The sequence below is a fragment of the Chiloscyllium punctatum genome, chromosome 8 (genome assembly GCF_047496795.1).
Source record: "Chiloscyllium punctatum isolate Juve2018m chromosome 8, sChiPun1.3, whole genome shotgun sequence".
NCBI classification, from domain to species: Eukaryota; Metazoa; Chordata; class Chondrichthyes; order Orectolobiformes; family Hemiscylliidae; genus Chiloscyllium; species Chiloscyllium punctatum.
This window is the reverse complement of record NC_092746.1, coordinates 72,191,792-72,213,075: the sequence shown is the minus strand read 5'-3', so window position 1 is coordinate 72,213,075 and position 21,284 is coordinate 72,191,792. Positions and strand designations below refer to the sequence as shown.

Below are 21,284 nucleotides of genomic sequence, written 5' to 3'. Positions count from 1 at the left end.
CCAGGATTATCCATATTCTCTTTCTTGAACAAGGGAATAATATTTGCCATCCTCCAATCATCTGGCACCACTCCAGTGGACAGTGAAGATGAAAAGATCATCCTTCACAGCAATCTCTTCCTTCACTTAGGGTATATCCCGTCTGGCCCAGGGGATTTATCTGTCCTCAAGTTTTTCAAAATTTTCAGCACATCCTCCTTCCTAACATCAACCTATTATAATATATCAGTCTGGTTCACTCTGCCATCAGGAGATGAATTGCTCATTGGAGGATTTCTAGCATCTGACCTAATCACCTGTCACCTCCATTGCCCCAGTGTCATTTATCTGGAAAAAAAAATCACGTATTCTTTCTGCATATTGGCCCCAGTTTTCAATAGCAGAATTGAACAAGTCAAGATTTTCAGTTAACGGCATGATGTCAAAAATGCTTACCCCAACTCAAAGATGACTGTTGCAAGCAAATTTCTTAAGTAGTATACATTTCTCTTATTACCACTGAAATGACTGCATAGAGGCTTGTATCCCGACACCAAATTACTCTTTCTTAGCATGTAGAGAGTCCCTGACACTGATCCAGTTCCCTCTGAGCTTGTTCTCAGAGTGAACAGGATCTCTGACACTCTTGATCTTTTTTTTGTGTATCTATGGTTTATTTTTTTTTTCAAAACCACTCCTGTTTATTTTTTTTTTAAACCCCCCACACTACCGCCTAACTGCAGTAGTGCTTATTTTTTTCCCCAGCACCCATGGTGTGTGTGTGCAGGTGTGAGACACAGTGAAAGACACAAAGTGCACAAATCTTTATTTGATTTCCACCACCAGGAAGATAGGAAAACACCCAAGTGGCCAGTGACAAGCACTGCTCTTCTCATCAAAGGGCAATGCTGTGTGACCAAAACAGTGAAGGGGAGGGTAGGGACTAAATTAAAATAGAGTTGGAGGGGGAAACACTCTTGATTTTACCTGTCGGCCAGGGCTGTCTGATTAATATTCATTTTCTGGTTGACTTTGTTACAATCACTACAGGGGTGAACAACAAACGCTGGCCTTACAGATCAGCTCATATTCCAGGAAAGAATTAACAAAAAAATGCTTCCTATCTGCTTTTCTGGGGTAAAATTCCTATGGTGGCCTTGATCATGAAAATTGTTTATAAACTGTGATTATACCTTGCCACCAGCAAAGGTGCAACATCACCACCAATGCCAGCAAAGCATAGCATGACTTCTTCACAATATAAGATCATAAATGGTTTAAGGTGAAAATTTTGTTCACCAAGTTGAATAATGACTGAGCTAGGGAACAAAACACTTACGTGGGAATTTTCTAACCAATTATGTCTATATGTGCCAAGAATGAATTCTTGCCACATTTCTTCTTGATTAACCCACTGTTAATTCTAAGGAACATGGGCCTCGCAGAGACAGCTCAGGGCTTCAGTTCGATGTGTAATCAAAGGGGAAATGTCACATCCATCCCAATTCTTAGTGTTCACACCAGTTGAGTCACCAATTCACTGAAAAGGCAGAACTGCTGCATCTTTAAGGAGCTGTTGAATGATTTAAAGGGTCATCAGGAAAACGGGATTATTCCTGAATATTATTTTGTACATGTTTTTGGTCACTGATTTGTTTTAAATCAGTTGGCAGAAAAGTTTTGTACCATGGATTGTTAGCGTGTACGCTACATTCATATGTTATGCTGCATTCATATATTATATGATTGATATTCATGTTTTCTGGAGGATGAAGAGGAGGAGCAGCTGAGAATGCTAATTTGGTGTGGTAGCACCCTAGGTTTGTGTTTGCTGATTCTACCCTTCCAAAGAATGTAAGCAGGTGGAGATGTAACTAATCTGGTATGTCTGAGCAGCTTTACAAGATAGATTTACAAAAATGGTGATTGAGTTATGCCATAGTCTCATTGTAGCCAAATTTCATGCCACGCAGGGCATTGCTGATGGCAAACACGAACACCACTGCAATGAATTGTTATACCTCCTGGTCATACCAGTCTGTGAAGTGGACATTACCAGTTTATGGAGGACAGCCATATCAGACTAGTGACTTGCATTGTTTGTTCAAGCAAAGAATTATACCACTTTCTTCATGAGCAACAACATATGGCAATAGTTCAGTTTTTCTAAAGAATAGGATTTCACAAATCCCTGGATTTTATTCGTGGAAGTTGAGATCTTGAAATATTGGCGCGACTTTCCCTGCCTCTGAACAAAATGGACACTGGTATGAAGCCTGGGAAAGCATAGCGATAATGACAGAATGTGATTGCCTTTTAACAGAGCCAGAAAGCTAGGCAGCTTCTCATAAAGTCATACAGCCAAAAAAAACAGACCATTCGGTCCACCATCTCTGTGTCAACCAACAAACACCAAACTGCACTAACCCAATTTATCTGCATCTGATCCATAGCCTACAATGCTTTGGCATTTTAAATACTCATCCATTTGCTTCTTAACTATTGCAAGCCAGCAATGAACTGTATTGGGGGGGGGAGGGAGCGGTGTGAGTGGAATAGACATGTTACTGTAAGGTACAGTCGAATGTCAATGTCACACCTACAATATGTGCCAGCAGAATTTGTGGCTATCACATTGCCTCAATTAAATAACTATGTTTGAAGGAAAAAGAGGACTATAATCCATTGGGATGATTTGTACAGTCAAGAAAGGTAGTGAGGTATCCTAAACTGCAGAATACCAGAACTGCAAAAAGAGGAAGAAGAACACCTATACGATGTATTCGCCAAAAACGGATACCCCCACAATTTCATCAACAGATGCCTAAGGGAAAGACAACGGAATGAGGACATACCACAACCCAAAGGACTAGCCACATTACCATACATCAAGAACATTTCTGAACTGACAGCCAGACTACCATGACCACTAGGACTCATAACAGCACACAAACCAACAGCCACTCTCAGACAACAACTCACCAGGACAAAGGACCTGACACCCAGCATGAGCAAAACCAACGTAGTGTACAAAATCCCATGCAAGGACTGCACAAAACACTACATAGAACAAACAGGAAGACAGCTAACGATCCCTATCCATGAACACCAACTAGCCACGAAACGACATGACCAGCTATCCTTAGTAGCCACACACGTAGATGACAAGCAACATGAGTTCGACTGAGACAACACTAACAGAGAACAGCCAGGGAATTCCTAGAGGCATGGCACTCATCCACAGATTCTATCAACAAACACATCGACCTGGACCCAATATACCGGCCACTACAGCAGACAGCTGGAACTGACAACTGGAAGCGGCAGAGACAAACCACCATAAATGCCGGAGGAAAGATCACAGAAGCACTTCACAGGAGAATCCCAAGCACTGAGGATGTCACCTAGACAGGGGATGAAACGTCTGCAACACAAATTCCCAGCTCATCGAACAGAACCACAACAACGAGCACCTGAGCTACAAATCTTCACACAAACTTTGGTATCCTGAGTACAAGAGTAAGAAACTGAGCAGGCAGGAAGGGTTCATAGTTCGGGGAGATGGGATTGGTGAGAACCATTGAGTGAAGATGCTGTAGTTAGTGAGAGTGGTAGATCTTAATGGGAGCTGGGTGTATCAGTAAAGTTGGAGTGAGAGTGAGGTCAGAGAGAGAAGATGGTGGCACTTACCCTTGTGGAGAAGGGCACTACATTCTTGTGGTACTGCTGCATGTTCCTCCAGACCATGGACACAGCCCTGTCCCAGGCACAACTCAACACAAGATTCTATGAGAGCAGTAGTGTGGAAGTGGGATACGTACTGAATATGGAGACAGTATATAGTTGTGTGAGAGAACTTGCTCGGGCTAATGGAGAGAAACCCTCCATGGGGCTCTTTGAAATTGACATTCAGTCAAATCTTAGGAAAATTCAGCCCCTCAGATTCTGTCTCCACAGATGCAGCCAGACCTGCTGCGTTTCACCAGCACTTCCTGTTTATACTTTAGAGGTTATTTCTATTATAATAGGTTATGTTTGGAATAATTCCAGATCAGGTGTACGTCTCAGATGATCCCTGTTAACTTCAAATACAGAAAGACAGATTGCAAAGACAAGTAAGTCTAAAGGACTGACTGATTCCACCTCAAAGGAAATGAGATAGTCATCATTATCACTGTCCTCCAGATAGTCTCCAGGTGATAAATTTGTCATCAGTGTCCATGTCCAAATTCTCAATCCTGAGCAATGTTTCCTTCACAGGGACCATAAAGTAAGATTCTCAACTCAACAATGCTGTAAGCTAGGTGAGACGACATGAATTCTAAAATGTACATAAAAGTTTATTAAAGAACTAAACTTGCAACTCAAACTCATGGTAATGCAACACAATAGTTAATACATTCTGAAAAAAAGAGTGATGGTGCAATTTCATTTCTAGTATAGAACAGTTACATTTCAATTGCTACAGTAAGATTATCTTAAGTAGGATACCATCAAATATTAAAGTGATGCTTAAGCCAGTTAAGTGAATCTGACATCTAAGCAAACCAGGAGAAAGTGAGGACTGCAGATGCTGGAGATCAGAGCTTAAAAATGTGTTGCTGGAAAAGCGCAGCAGGTCAGGCAGCATCCAAGGAGCAGGAGATTCGACGTTTCGGGCATAAGCCCTTCTTCAGGATTTCCCGCAACACATTTTTAAGATCTAAGCAAACCAGTTGAATTAGACTGTTTTTTTCAGTTTGTTCTTCAATATGTGTAGTTTGTCTGGGGTTACAAAAATAATTTTTTACGTATAGGACTTGTCTCTTAATTATGTTCCTCCCATTTCATGATCCAGACTTGGTTTTGATAACTTATTTTCCCTGATGGACAGCTGTCTCTTATTCTAAGTAAATCTATGTAACTATCAATATTTATTAACGTTTGGATCCTTTCGATTCTGGGGAGGTCATGCTCGTAAGTATAGCAGTGGTCAACTTTCTTTATCTTGGCCAGGAACATGTGTTTTAAGATTATAGGATGGTTCGAGGTTGTGAAAATTCCCAGCTGGTTATGGTATGTTTATCAGTTCCTACATTGTGCTACCTTCTTGATCATGAAAAACATATTACTTTGCATTTTCTTTTGTGTATGTCTTTTCCATGTTGTTGTTGTTGAACCTATAGATGCCAATGTGTATAATTTGGCATTTTGAACTGCATTCGTCCTTTCAAAGTAATCAACCTTTTTGAACTCTGTGATCTTTTATTTATGGTAACACAACTCTTCAACCTTCTCTTTATTATTTTATATTTCCTTATGTGGATGTTTTCATAATTGCTTATTGGTAAATATTCCCAGACTTAAAGACATATGAACTGAAGTACTTTTCTGGCTCACTTCAGTTTCACTGTTTATAAATCATTATATTCAGTACTTCTAATTTTCAATTGTAGTATTGTACAATTTCTACTAATCCATATCACAACTAGGTGCAGAAGGTTTGGAATAACACGTTTTGGAATATTCCACTCCCTAACCACCCGATGCCTGGAGGAAGAACGCCTCATCGTCCTCCTTGGGACCCGTCAATCACACGGCATCAATGTAGATTTCACCAGTTTCCTCATTTCCCCTCCCCCCACCTTAATCCAGTTCTTTAACACGTTTTGGAATATTAAGACAAAGGAAGCTTTGATAAAATGATAAATTTTAATTTGGGTATCCACCAGTTGTTTTGTTTGTAAAGCTTTATCTTATTTAGGGAATTTTAATGGTGGTTTTATGTTGCGATAAATTATGGATATAGTTTAGATTTTATAGTGTGCTATTTAAAATCATGTGACCTGGTGTAGTAAAACCAGAACTGCAACTGTTGGATGTTTAAATATTTGTGTTTTTCCCTCATCATCTAAATGAACAGATATTTGCTTTCTGAAAAGAAGGCTTGCATTAAAAAAGCATCAGTTATAAATAATCATACGCATTAGCTGAATGCACGATTGGTGTGATATATGCTTAAGGTATTTTCTTGAACTCGAGAGTGTGGTGCTGGAAAAGCACAGCAGATCAGGCAGCATCCAAGGAGCAGAGAATCGATGTTACGGGCAAAAGCCTTCCATCAGGAATGAGGCTGTGAGCCTCTGGGGCTGAGAGATAAATGGAAGGGGGTTTGGGGGAAGGTAGCTGAGAGTGTGATAGGTGGATGAAGGTGGGGATAATGGTGATAGGTCAAAGGGGAGGGTGGAGCGGAAGGAAGATGGACAGGTAGGACCGGTCATGAGGGCAGTGCCGAGTTGGAAGGTTGGAACTGGATTAAGGTGGGGGGAGGGGAAATGAAGAAACTGGAGAAATCTACATTGATGCCGTGTGATTGAAGGGTCCCAAGGCAGACGATGAGGCATTCTTCCTCCAGGCATCAGGTGGTTAGGGAATGGTGATGGAGAAGGCCCAGGACCTGTATGTCCTTGGCAGAGTGGTACAGTGAGTTGAAGCATTCAGCCACAGGGTGGTGGGATTGGTTGGTGCAGGGATGGGTGGTTGGATTGGTTGGTGATGTTCTCTGAAACACTCTGCAAGTAGGCGTACTGTCTCCCCACTAAAATGGAGACCGCATTTGGGAGCAACAGATACAGTAAATGACATGTGTGGAAGTGCAGATAAAACTCTGATATATATGGAAGGCTCCTTTGGGGCCTTTGGGGCCTTGGACGGAAGTGAGGGGGAAGGTGCCGGGAGGGGAGGGTGGGTTGGTGGAGGGCATAGACCTGACAAAGGAGTCATGGAGGGAATGGTCTTTACAGAAGGTGGATAGGGGTGGGGAGGGAAATATATCTCTGGTGGTGGGGTCTGTTTGTAGGTGGTGGAAATGGCAGAGGATGATGTATGTGGAGTTTGTTGGCTGGAATGTTAGGACTAGGGAGGTTCTGTCATGGTTGCGGTTGGAGGTGTAGGGTTCGAAGGCAGAGGTGTGGGAAGTGAATGAGATACACTGGAGGGAATCCTCAACTGCATGGTGCACTGGGACTAACTAACGACTCAGACCAATAATTTGGAGTATGAAAAGGAAGAGATTTATGATGTCAAGGTAGAGATTCAGAGCTGCAAATATATACTCCTCAGGGCTCAGACTGTATCTGTGCTTTCCTCCCAGCATTAATTGAGTGTCAACCACCAGGTACTAAAAGAGAAATAGAAAGAAATGTTCATGTTCATAATTGAAATACGTTAAATGTGATGAGATAAATGTAACTTGGCAGGAGTTTCATCAATTGGCTATGACACTATTGCAAGGGACTAATATGCTCCTGCAAAATTTCAGTCATACCATATTTTGTTTTAATAACAAAATAACATTTTTTAGCTCAATATCAATTACTTTTGGATGGAGGCTTTACGCTCCCTACCTCTGAGCTAGAAGCTCCACATTCAAGTCCTGGCCATGACTTGTTGGTCATAGAAGAGAATTCATGATCTGCCTATGACTCCTTTCACCACTTCCCCACTATTCCCCAAAGATAAAAACAGTATGCATGCAAAATTACATAAAAAGAATTATCTTTGGTGCTGCAATTATTACATCGATGAAATTGGTGACTATTCCAAATGAACCTTATTCAACCAACAGCAATAGAGCTGAATAGTCAGTTTGTCCTTGCTCTAATTGTTTAGGTAAGATAATGGAAGAATTCTTTGCTGTTCTTCAAAGAGTAAGTGGGATTTTTACCATTCACTCAATGAAGCAGACAAGATTTGTATCAATGGACACCAGTCTGGAAAGGGCCAACCTGAGTAAAAGGAAATTGATGCTCATCTATCCCAGACCTCTGTGCTTGAATAAATCAAATCAGGTTTCCAACCACCAAATCAAAGCAGTCTAAGTTCTGTGTAACTGTGACAAAGGCAAACTGTCCTTCCTCTTCCTTCTCACCATTTGTGCCCCCACAAAGCTAACAGCATTATCTTCTTCCTTTTTTTGTCCAGTGTTGTCCAGCTGATGTGTTCCATTCTTATCCAACTCGTAGCCAGAGAATCAGATGCAATGCCTTCATTTTATGCTTCTGTGCTACTACCTCTGATGTTTCCCAGAGGCCACTGTTCCTCTCTCTCATTTCCTCCCTACATGTTAGCTCTTATGATATCATCACAACACAGTATTAGTCTCCACATATATTTCACAAATCCCAGCTCTACTTCACCACTGCCTTTCTCAATCCCTCCATTGTCAGTTGGCTTGTCCAACATCCAATAACTGGATGAGCAGCAATGATCTATTAACTATTGGAAAGTTAAAACCGTCATCAGTGCTCCCACTAGAAACTCTATTCCCTAATCATTGACACCATCCCTCTTCCTCAGAACTGTCTGAAGTTGAACCAAATTGTTCACAAGCATGACGTCACATTATGAGATTAGCTTTCAACTGCATAGCTGCACCATCACTAAAGCATCACTAAAGTTGCATCTCTGTAACATCACCCACCTCCACGCTTGCATCAGCTCATGTGCTGCTGAAGTTGTCATGCATGCCTTCATTACTTCTCAACTTGAATATTCTCATGCCCTCCAAGCTGCTCTCCCACATTCTCCCATCCTTAAACATGAAATTATCCAAAACTCTGCTGCCTGTGTTTTTACTCTCAAGTAGTGTTCTCATAAATATACACTGGCTCCTTGCTAAGTTTTAAGTATTCATTGATGTTTTCAATAGCCTCTTTTCCGCTCTCCATCTCTAATCTCCTCCAGGACCATAACATTCCAAAGAAACTTTGATTCTCCAATTCTATTTTCCTGAGCACTCCTGATCTAATTGCTCCACTATTTGTCTGCCAAGTCCATAAGTTTTAGAATTCCTTCCTTATCTCACTTCCCTACTTTAGGATACACCTTAAGATCTGCCTTTTTCACCAAACCTTTTCAATTTGCCCTAATATCTCCCTATATCATGGATTCATCGAGCTGTACAGCATGGAAACAGACCCTTTGGTCCAACTTGTCCATAAGACAATAAGACATATGAGTGTAAGTAAGGCCATTTGGCCCATCAATTCCACTCCACCATTCAATATGGCTGATGGGCATTTCAACTCCACTTACCTGCACTCTCCCCATAGCTCTTAATTCCTTGCGAGATGAAGAATTTATCAATCTCTGCCTTGAAGACATTTAACATCCTGGCCTCCACTGTGCTCTGTGGCAATGAATTCCACAGGCCCACCACTCTCTGGCTAAAGAAATGTCTCCTCTTTTCCGTTCTACATTGACCCCCTCTAATTCTAAGGCTGCGCCCACGGGTCTTAGTCTCCCCACCTGACGGAAATAAATTCCCAGCGTCCATCCTTTCTAAGCCATGCATTATCTTGTAAGTTTCTGTTAGATCTCTCCTCAATCTTCTAAACTCTAATGAACACAATTCCAGGGATCGTCAGCCGTTTATCTTATGTTAGGCCTACCATTCCCGGGATAATCTATGTGAATCTCCATTGGACATGCTCCAGTGCCAGTATGTCCTTCCTGAGATGTGGGGTCCAAAATTGGACACAGTATTCTAAATGGGGCCTAACTAGAGCATTATGAAGTCTCAGAAACACCTTGCTGCTTTTATATTCCAATCCTCTTGAGATAAATGACAACATTACATTTGCTTTCGCAACCACGGACTCAACCTGCAAGTCAACCTTTGGAGAATCTTGGACTAGCAATCCCAAATTCCTTTATACTTTGGCATAATGAATTTTCTCACCATTTAAAAAATAGTCCATGCCTGTATTCTTTTTTCCAAAGTGCAAGACCCCGCATTTACTTATGGTGAATTTCATCAGCCATTTCCTGGACCACTCTCCTAAACTATCTAAATCTTTCTGCAGCCTCCCCTCCTCCTCAGAATTACCTGCCTGTCTGCCTAACTTCGTATCATTGGTGAACTTTGCCAGAATGCCCCCAATCCCTTCATCCAGATCATTAATATATTAAGTGAACAGCTGCAGCCCCAACACTGAACCCTGCGGGACACCACTTGTCACTAGCTGCCATTGTGAAAAAGAATCTTTTATCCCAACTCTCAGCCTTCTGTCAGAGAGCCAATCCTTGATCCATGCCAGTAACTCATCTCAAACACTATGGGCCCTCACCTTACTCAGCAGCTTCCTGTGAGGCACCTTATCAAAGGCCTTTTGGAAGTCTAGATAGATAACATCCACTGGGTTTCCCTGGTCTAACCTACTTGTTACATCTTCAAAGAATTCTAACAGGTTTGTCAGGTATGACTTCCCCTTACTAAATCCATGCTGACTTTTTAAAATCTGATCCTACACTTCCAAGAATTTAGAAATCTCATCCTTAACGGTGGATTCTCAAATTTTAACTACAACCGAAGTTAGGCTAATTGGCCTATAATTTTCCATCCTTTCTTGAACAAGGGGGTTACAACAGCAATTTTCCAATCAGTTGAGACTTTCCTTGACTCCAATGATTTTTGAAAGATCACAACCAATGCCTCCGTTATTTCCTCAGCCACCTCCCTCAGAACTCTAGGATGTAGCTCAATGGGGCCAGGAGATTTATCAATTTTTAGAACTTTCAGCTTTTCTGGCACTTGCTGTTTTGTAATGGCTACCATAATCAAAACTGCCCCCGGCTCTCCTTAATTGTTGGGATGTTACTCATGTCTTCCACTGTGAAGACTGACACAAAGTACTTATTACATTCTTCAGCTATTTCCTTATATCCCATCACTAGCCTTCCTGCATGAATTTGGAGCAGCCCAATTTCTACTTTTGCCTCTCATATGTTTCTTATGTATTGAAATAAACTTTTACTATTATTTCTAATATTACTGGCTAGTTTACCTTCATATTTGATCATCTCCTTCCTTATTTCTGTTTTTGTTATCCTTTGTTTTTGTAGCCTTCCCAATCTTCTGATTTCCCAGTGCTTTTGGCCACTTTATAGCCTCTCTCTTTTTCTTTGATACATTTCCTGACTTCCTTTGTCAGCCATGGCTGTCCAATCCCCACACCCCCACCCCGGATAATCTTTCTTTGGGATGGACCTCTGTACTGTGTCCTCAATTGCACCCAGAAACTCCTGCCATTGTTGCTCTCCTGACTTCCCCACTAGGCTCTGCTTCCAGTCGAATTTTGTCAGTTCTTTTCTCATGCCCCTGAAATTACCTTTATTTAACTGGAACACCATTATCTCCAATTTTGACTTCTCTCTTTCAAACTGCAGACTGAACTCAACCATATTATGATTGCTGCCTCCTTAGTGTTCCCTTCCTTGAGTATAAAGTCTGGCTCATTACATAGCACTAAGTCCTGAATAGCCTGCTCCCTTGTGGGCTCCATCACAAGCAGTTCCAAAAAGCCATCCTGTAAGCATTCCATGAATTCCCTTTCTTTGGATCCACCAGCAACATTATTCACCCAGTCCATTTGCAAATTGAAGTCCCTCAAGATCACCGTGACATTGCCTTTCTGACATGCCCTATCTATTTCCTGGTACATCTTGCGTCCCAGGTCCTGACCACTGCTGGGAGGTCTGTACATAACTCCCATTATGGTTTTTTCACCTTTGTGGTTTCTAAACTCCACCCACACAGACTCCACATCATCTGGCCCTATGTCATTCAGTGCCATAGATTTGATTTCATTCTTAGCAAACAAGTCAACCCCGCTCCCTCTGCCCACCTCCCTGTCTTTTCAATAAGTTTGTAAATTCTTGGATGTTTAACTGCCAGTCCTGAACCCCTGCAATCATGTCTCCGTGATGCCTACCACATCATAACCATTCATGATAATTTGCACCGTTAATTCATCTACATTGTAACGAAAACTATTAGCATTCAGGTAAAGCGCTTTAATGCCAGTTTTCTTATCCTCATGATTTCCAACATCCCTAGTAATATGCCCTCAGTTATTCTTCCTTTTTGCTTCATTCCTAGACTGCCTTGAACTTAAACCCTGCACACATACTAACCGGCTGCTTATCTTTCTACTTGACTCCATACTCCCTGTTGCTTTCCCTTTCCCTTCCCTCCAACTCACAAGTTTAAAGTCTAGTGACCACCCTATTTATCCTTTTCACCAGTACACTGGTTCCAGATCGGTTCAGGTGGAGACCGTCCCATCGGGACAGATCCCCTCCCGCCCTGCTTCCAAAACTGATGCCAATGTCCCATGAAATGGAATTCCTCTTTCCCATACCAATCTCTTAGCCATGCGTTTCCTTCCCTAATTGTCTTATCCCTATGTCAATCAGCACGTGGCTCGGGCAGTAATCCAGAAATTATGACCCTTGAGGACCTGTACTTCAATTTCCTTCCTAGTGCTTGATACTCCCCAAACAGGTCCTCCTTCCTAGCCTTGCCTATGTTGTTAGTGCCAACGTGAACCACACAACTGGTTCTTCTCCCTCCTGCTCCAATATTCTTTCAAGCCAGACAGAGATGTCCTGCACACTGTCTCCAGGCAGGCAACACACCATGCGGGGCTCCCGATCCAGCTTGCATAGGATACTATCTGTCCCCCTAATTATAAAATCCCCTCCAACAACTACTTGTCTTTTTGCTCCCCCTTCTTGATTGGCCTTCTGCACCATGGTGTAGTGGTAAGCTGGCTCAACATGTCCACAGCCCTTTTCCTCATCCATACAGAGGGCACAAATCTCATACCTGTTGAACAAGGTCAAGGGCTGAGGCTCCTCCAATTCTGAACTCAGCATCCCCCTACCTGCCTCACTTACAGTCACATTCAGTTGTTCCTGATCACTAACTGAATTTGAATTACTTAATCTAGCGGGTATGACTGCCTCCTGAAACAAAGCATCCAGGTAACTCTCCCCCTCTCAGATGTGCCGCAGTGTTTGAAGCTCAGATTCCAGATCATCAATTCTGATCTGGAGTTCTTCCAGCAACCAACACTTGCTGCAGATGTGGTCACTGCCTTTCACAATGGGATCAGCCAGGTCCCACATCATACAGCTACAACACATCACCTGTCCAGCTATCTCTACTTATTAATTAATCTATACAAAATTTATGAGTTAAATAATTTCTAGAACTTCTCTATGGTCTTATTCAACTAACCAACTAATACTAAACTTTTAATCAATCATACGATACACAAGAAATATCAATTGAAACAACTTATCTTAGTAACATACGAGAGTCCTTTTTTTTGGTTAGATTAGGAAGGTGGGTGGGAGACATTACATACTATATACCCAGCAGTCCTCTGCGCCTCATTGTGACCCCTCCCTCCACTGCTCCTTTAAAAGCCTCACTTACCCAGCAGTCCCATGTCCATTCCTACTCAGTGTTCGCTCTGCCAAGGTAAGTTTTATATTTTAAAGTTACCTTCCTGTCGAGCCACTGGTCCTCACTGTCACTCCTCCAACTCCAACAGCCATTGAAAAAATTCCGCCAAAGAAAACACCCTTCCGTGTCCATGCCGTCCAGATATCCTAAATTAATTTAATCCCATTTGCCAACATTTAGCCCATATCCCTCTAACCTCTTCCTATTCATACATCCATCTAGATGCTTTTTAAATGTTGTAATTGTACCAGCCTCTGCCACTTCTTTTGGCAGTTCATTCCATATACACACCACCCTCTGCATGAAAACTTTGTTGGCGGCACGGTGGCACAGTGGTTAGCACTGCTGCCTCACAGCGCCAGAGACCTGGGTTCAATTCCTACCTCAGGCGACTGACTGTGTGGAGTTTGCAAGTTCTCCCCGTGTCTGTGCGGGTCCCCTCCGGGTGCTCTGGTTTCCTCCCACAGTCCAAAGATGTGCAGGTCAGGTGAATTCGCCATGCTAAATTGCCCATAGTGTTCAGTAAGGGGTAAATGTAGGGGTATGGGTGGGTTGTGCTTCAGCGGGGCGGTGTGGACTTGTTGGGCTGAAGGGCCTGTTTCCACACTGTAAGTAATCTAATCTAATCTAAAAAATTTGCCCCTTAGGTCCCTTTTCAAGCTTTCCCTTCCCACTTTAAGACTTTAATTTTAGACTGCACTACACTGGGGAAAATACCTTGGCTATTTATTCCATCTAAACACCCCATGATTTTATGAACTTTTATACGGTCACACCTTAGCTTCCAACTCTCTAGGGAAAACAGCCCCAGCCTATTCAGTCTCTGCCTCTAGCTCAAACACTCCAACCTTCACAATATCCTTGTAAGTCTATTCTGAACCCTTTCACTTTTCACAACATCCTACAGCAGGGAGACCATAATTGCAAGCAGTATTCCAAAAGTGACCTAACCAATGGTCTGTACAGCCATAATATAATGTCCGAACTCCTATACTCAATGCACTGACCAATAAAGGCAAGCACCTCCTTCACTATCCTGTCTAACTGCAACTGTACTTTCAAGGAACTATGAACCTGCATTCCAAAATATCTTTGTTCAGCAACTCTAAGTCCTGGCTTGACTTGCCTTTCCAAAATGCAGCACCTCATATTTATCCAAATTAAACTCCATCTGCCACTCCTGGGTCCATTAGCCCATCTGATCAAGCCCATTATACTCTGAGGTAACCATCTTGGCTATGGGGTTTGGTGTTTTTACTGGAACCCTGTGAAATACCATGGAATGTTTAATTCTGCTGCAAATGCTACATAAATGTAAGTTGTTGAATGTGATGAATTTGACAAGAGCGTAGCTCCCAATTGAGGTCAAGTGGAATATTTATCAGAGCATATTGCTGAGCAGATAAGCGTATTCTAAAGACTAAGCAAAGGTTCAAGAAACATAACATTAAATGTTAGTGGCGGTATGGTGGCTCAGTGGTTAGCACTGCTGCCTCACAGTGCCAGGGACCTGGGTTCGATCCCAATCTCAGGCCACTGTCTATATGAAGTTTGCACATTCTCCCTGTGTCTGTGTGGGTTTCCTCCGGGTGCTCAGGTTTCTTCCCACAATCCAAAGATGTGCAGGTCAGGTGAATTGGCCTTGCTAAATTGCTCATTGTGTTAGGTGCATTACTTAGGGGTAAGTATAGGGTAGGAGATGGGTCTGGGTGGGTTGCTCTTTGGAGGGTCGGTGTGGACCTGTTGGGCCAAATGGATCGTTTCCACACTGTAGGTAATCTAATCTAAACTAGAAATAATCATAGTTAATAGGTAAATGCAGCACAGTTCAAAGTAAAATGTCCTGGCAACAATGTTTGAACAACAGCATTACAGAAATATTTCACTCCATGTTACAGATGGAAGCAACAGTTATTTAACCAATTTATTAGGAAAGCTTATGGAACATATGTAGGATTGTGATCTGAAGAGACAAGACGCGAAAAATACTTACAATAGAGAAGACCAATGTTCCTAAGGAGGCATAAACGATATGGAGCCACTGTAAGAATAATTTTAATTTTTAAACTGATAAGCTTTCTCTGAATATCATGGTTCATTACTCAGTATAGTTTGGTCAGTATACTGCACAAATCCAATAATAGGACCAGAGAGGTTTCTTCTAATGGATAATATTACAACTTTGCACATACAGTGGCCTGTCGGGATTCTATGAATCAGTGTGGAAGCAGGCAGCTCTGGAGCACACCGGAAGTGTGTGTGTAGAGGTCATTGGGAAGTTGTGATGTATCAACATTGTTAGGATCACTGACAGCTGTGTTCATTTCCCAATATGTGCTAGTGATCACTTTGTGATCAGAGAGCAAATTAGTTACTGTTATTCATTATTCAAAATTACAAACTTTAAACTTCTGTGTTTCAACTTTGTGCTTATAGTGTTGATCAAATTGCTGGGTTAAATCTATATTCAAATCTCAATTGGATTAAACATCTTCCTTTATAACCTGCTCTCCATGGTGGTTCAATTGCAGGAGGCCAACTTGATAACTAATTCTTTGTTGATTTTCTTTGGATCCTCTCCAATATATAGGCTAGGCAGCATTGTACTCAAAATATCTGAAATATAATTATATTGGATTGCAATTGCTCAACTTCACAAATAATCAAAATATCTCCTATATAAGTAACCACATATTGATTGGATTCTTTCATCAAATGGTCAATACAAAACACAAATCCACTTGCTTTGCCATTACCTAAGAGAGAGCGAGGTGTTCATCATATCATTTACCTGTTTCCTATTCATATGTAGGTTATGATCACCATATAAATTCAGCTACTGTTTTATAGCATATCGTATTCAGTCTAGATTCCTTCAAACAGTTGTAAAAATGAGATGGAATAAGTACTTTATAGAACCATTTCTGGAACCCGCACCTTCCCCTCCCCTCCCCTCCCCCAAACACACACACACTGACATTGTTAGGAATGCAGGAACAGTCCATTCTGTCCATCAAGCCTTGTCACTTAATTTGATCATGGCTGCTCAACTCTTCAGTGCTTTCTGTCCACACTATTTGCATAACCTTTAGCCACATTGATAATCAACCTGAACTTTAAATATACTCAAAGTCTGGCTTTCCATAGCTCTCTGGAGTGGAGAATTCCAAAGATTCACGACCCTTCAACTAAAAAAAACTCATCTGTCCTAAGTAGTGTCCCCCTTATTTTTAAATTGTACCTCCCGGTTGTAGACTCCTGATTCAGGGGCAGCATCTTACCTGCATCTACAATATCCATCCATTTAAGCATTTTGTAAGTTTCGATGAGATCGTCTCTCATTCTTCAAAGCTCTGAAGTATACGGCCCCAGTTTACCAAATCTTTCTTATTGCAACATTCCTGCCATCACTTGGTAAAATTTGTTGATTTTTGTTGTTGCATTCCCTCTATGGCAACAATATCTTCCCTGAGATAAGAAGATCAAAACTGCACACAGTACTCTGGTGAAGACTAACCAGGTTCCTGTGCAATTTGAAACAAGACCTCACTATTCCTGTACTTAAATTCTCTTGGGCTAAAGGCTAACATTCCATGAGCTTTCCTAATCACTTTCTGCACCTACATGTCAACTTTCAGTGATTTATTCATAAAGACATGAGTCCCTTTGTACATCTACATTTTCCACCCTTCTATCATTTAAAAAAATATCCAGCACACCTGTTTTGCATATAAATTTACATTTTCCCACATTATATTCTGTCATGTTCTAGACCAATCACTAAGTTTGTCAAAACCCTCCTGAAAACATTTTACATCTTCACAACATACAATCCTGCTTAGCTTTGTGTCATCAACATTGGAAAAGTTACGTTTGGTCCCCACATCCAAATCCTTTATGTATATATTATTAGCATTATCAATGACTGATCCTTGCAGTACCAGACTAGGCACAGTCTGCTAAAATGAAAATAACCTATTTATTCCTATTCTCTGTTTTATGTCTGTTAGCTAGTCCTTTATCCATGCCAGCCAGCACACTAACTCCTTTACAATATAATTTAATTTCGATAAGCTGCCTCCTGTGTGGGACCTTACCAACGGCCTTTTGAAAATTTAATATACTACATTTATCAATTCCCCATTATCAGTTTTGTAATTTAACATTTTACTTTAGATATCTTCCACTTCCCCTCTTGCTAGGAAATGTGAGGTTATGTGTATGAAGGGGGCTAGGAAATAAATGGTGGGAAGAGTGGAATGGAAACAAAAAAGTGACAAATAATTTAAAATAGATGGGAATAGATAAACAATTTAAAATAATGGAAATTGGGGGAAACTATGTGTGAAAATCTAATGTAAGATAGGATAACTTGAACATGACTTGTTCATGATTATTAGAATATGATTGTTTTCAAATGACTATACTAAACTGGATAATATTACCTCAGCACGGCCAATTGAGAAATGTTTTTAGTATTTACATATGTTCCTTTCAGACAGTAAAAATAGGTGTTTGAAATTAAACTTCAACATATTCAGCACATTTGTCATATTTAGCCCTTTACAAGAAATGATTGAAGACATAGTTTTACATTTTTTAAAATTAAACTTCACAATGTAATTAGAAGTTTAAAAAAGAACTTACAAATGATTGTATTATGGCACATAGAATTCCAAATGCTATTAAAACCAATAGCACCACAAATAAAATTCCACTTCTTGCTGTAAAGTCCCACTGAAAAAATAAAGATTTTAACTATTTAGATTTCAGCAGTGAGCTGTTTAATACTAGAAGACATTGGGTATAGTATTGTAAATGGTACCTTGGTTTGCAGAGAAAATAGTGTTAGTCCAAGTGACACAAATGTAGTTGCACCGACAGCCCACATTACTGCATCAGCACCATAAAAACTAAGCAGGATTAAAAAGCAAAAGAATTAAATGATTCAAGTTAAAATTACATCCATATGTTTGTTTAATGTTGCATAAAGGGTGTAATTTAAGCAAAATACCTGTAAAGACTTACACTGAAACAGCTCCCAACAGCAAGCCTTCCAGAGTTGTCTGCAAGTGAAAGGAGTTTCACATCATGAATTTATTTTCTGAAGGATTTAAATCAAAATTAATGTTATTTATGCCATCTGAAGGACATCATGTCTGCCAATATTACAGGCACTGAATCTTGCAATTTAGTGGCAACCTGTGTCAGAAGTTGAACAGATCTGTGACATGAACTGCAAGTTTTAGGAACTCAGTGTGACCATTAGAGGAAAACAGTCATGCCATCAAGCAGCTTTTTAGTAAGCTAATGAAATGAGACAAAATGGAAGATGAGAGACATAGAAACTGAACAATAATACATCCCAGAATTTATACTATATGTAATTACAGTTGTGCAACCACTATTAAAAAGATTGCAACTTTGCTTTTATCTGCTCTCAAGGACTTTTTAGTAGTGTAGAATGGTACTTCCCAAACTTTTCTCAAAGGTGGTCCTATTTTGAGACTTGAAAATTATTGCTACCCCTCAGTGAAAAATGTGCGAGGGCATTGGGAGTGAGAAAATCAATGGGGTAGCAGAAGACCTGTGAGAATGGAGGGACAGAGCCCAATATTTCAGCTTATGACCAACTTGGTGTCCTGACACCCCCCCACTTTGGGAAGCCCCAGGGTAAGACATACATCGCAGTGATGCACTCAACATTGGACCATCCAAAGAAATACACGCTAACTGTTAGAGATGAATGAGCTGATAAGCAACTATGGAGGTCAAACACTTAACCCCATGTTTAGATCAATGGTCCTATTGTGGACTCCAGAGAGACTAAAGTAATATTTCACTGTGTGTTATATTTAAAATACTAATATTAATTTATACCACAACTTACAAATAATAAAAGAAGCATGAAGTTCCATGGAGCTTTACGTCGAACACCATCGCAGCAAGACAAGGTAATGATTAAAATTAAGATGGCAGGACTGCAACAGAGAGAGAGGCACTTCAGAGATACTGGAAATAAGTGACAAATAACTGACAGAACTTGTTCAAAGATACTTACAACAAAGCGTATGTAAACCAATAAGTTTGGGTTACCCATACATTCAGGGTTGGCCTGGTAAGCAAAACAAGGAGATACATAATCAATAGACAGTCTAGATTTTCTCCACTAAGTGTTTGCTGTAAATATATTAAAAATATTCAATGTAGCAACAGCAATAATAAAACAGAAGTAAAAATGAAATAGAAAAAGTGAGCTATTGAAACAGTACCAGTTATAGACAGCAACTGTACAGAGAACAGATAAATTAATGTTCAAGATGTGGGTTCTACATCATTCTTTTACATGGTGAAAGAACAAAGGACAACAAGAAGGATAAGAGCAAACATGTGCACAGGGAAAAGTATAAAATAACATGTAAAGTGCTTAACATCAGAATGAGCTGATTAAGTAAAACAGCTATTTGCATGAGGCAATAGGAAGCATGAAAAATTCAAGGAAATTTAAAAGATCACAAAACACAGAATGGATGTTGAAAACTTAAAGAAATAGTGAATGAGAAGGTAGAACAGAAGACAAAGAGGAACAGACTCAAGTGTTCCAAAAAGGAAATGTTTTGTCACTGCAAGCGTGATTTGAAATTGCTGGAAAAGCTCAGCAGCATCTGTGGAAAGAAATCAAAGTTAACCTTTCGGATCGAGTGACCCTCCGAATTGATGGTAATTAGGAACATGTCAGTTTATATGCAGATGATAGGGTGGATAGAAGGGATAAGGAGTGAACAATAGGTGGGGATAGAGCCCAAAAAGAGAGAAGAAAGGTTGGACAGACAAAGGGGTGGATAATGATCTGGCTGGGAGAGTGAATAGCCATTAATGGGGACTATTAATGGCTAACATGGGTTGTGTGTAACAGCAGACTATGTGATAATGAGGCCTGATGTTCTGGGTTTGGGGTAAGGAAATGGGAGAGCTCAAGCCCTAAATTTATTGAACTTGATATTGAGTCTAGGAGGCTGTAGGGTCCCCAAGCTGAAAACGAGGTGCTGATAACCACCAAAGGGCCCCATTAATAGCTACATCATTATCCAAACCTTTGTCTGTCCAATTGTTGTTCTCTCTTTTTGGGTTCTATTTCCATTGATTATTTATTCCTTACCCTCACCCCGCCACCCCACCCACCCTATCGTCTGCATATAGACTGATATTTTCCTGGCTACCAACAGTTCTGAGGAAGGGTCACTCAATCCGAAATGTTAATTCTGATTTCTGTCCACAGATGGTGCAGATCCTGCTGAGCTTTTCCAGCAATTTTTGCTTCTGTTTCTAATTTACAGCATCCGCAGTTCTTTTGGCTTTTATTACAGCTTGATCCTGTGCTCATCTGCTGTGCTCTCAAAACTATTCACATTTCCACTGGGGGTCTTCATGATAAATACATAAGATTTGCCTAAATGTGAATTCTAATTGAGTCAGTACCCAGAGTAAATGTTGGGAAAAGAAATGTCTAATGCAATTTAAACGAAGAATACTCATACGAACAAAACATACTTTATCAAGATAGAAACGCAGCCATGAAGATCTTAGGGACAGCAACAACTTGTTAATGGGTCAGTCCAAAACCATATCTTATCTGTGTCTTAGCTTTTGTGAGCAAAAACCTGGAAAGCTAGGGAGTAAGTGTCATGTCATATTAAGATGCTGGTGATTTGTTGATCTGGATGCCATCTCAGTATCAACATGACTAGATAAGGGGATGGATATAAAACTCAACTTTACCTGAGGGAGGAGGAGAGCTTCTTCAAGGAAGGCATCCTTACAAGAGGATTCGCAATAGGTTAAGATCAACTAGGAGAAAGTGAGGATTGCAGATGCTGGAGACCAGAGTTCAAGAATGTGGTGCTGGAAAATCTTCAGGAAGATAAGGGCTTATGCCTGAAACATTGATTCTCCTGCTCCTCGGATGCTGCCTGGCCTGCTGTGTTTTTCCAGCACCACATTTTTCAACTCT

At 40.7% G+C, this 21,284-nt stretch overlaps 1 protein-coding gene across 1 annotated transcript in view; it reads right to left on the bottom strand.

The window, feature by feature from the left end:
* Positions 1–4,347: 4,347 nt before the first annotated feature.
* LOC140480639 (protein lifeguard 1) overlaps positions 4,348–21,284 on the bottom strand; it is a 41,010-nt gene continuing 24,073 nt past the window's right edge. Inside the window, exons 4-10 of the mRNA XM_072575767.1 lie at positions 19,335–19,388; positions 19,164–19,254; positions 18,302–18,339; positions 18,099–18,186; positions 17,921–18,010; positions 15,267–15,314; positions 4,348–7,138 (exon numbers count right to left, since the gene is read on the bottom strand). Of these exons, the coding sequence (XP_072431868.1) occupies positions 6,989–7,138; positions 15,267–15,314; positions 17,921–18,010; positions 18,099–18,186; positions 18,302–18,339; positions 19,164–19,254; positions 19,335–19,388 (559 nt within the window). The 3' untranslated portion in view covers positions 4,348–6,988. The remainder of the gene's footprint in view (positions 7,139–15,266; positions 15,315–17,920; positions 18,011–18,098; positions 18,187–18,301; positions 18,340–19,163; positions 19,255–19,334; positions 19,389–21,284) is intronic.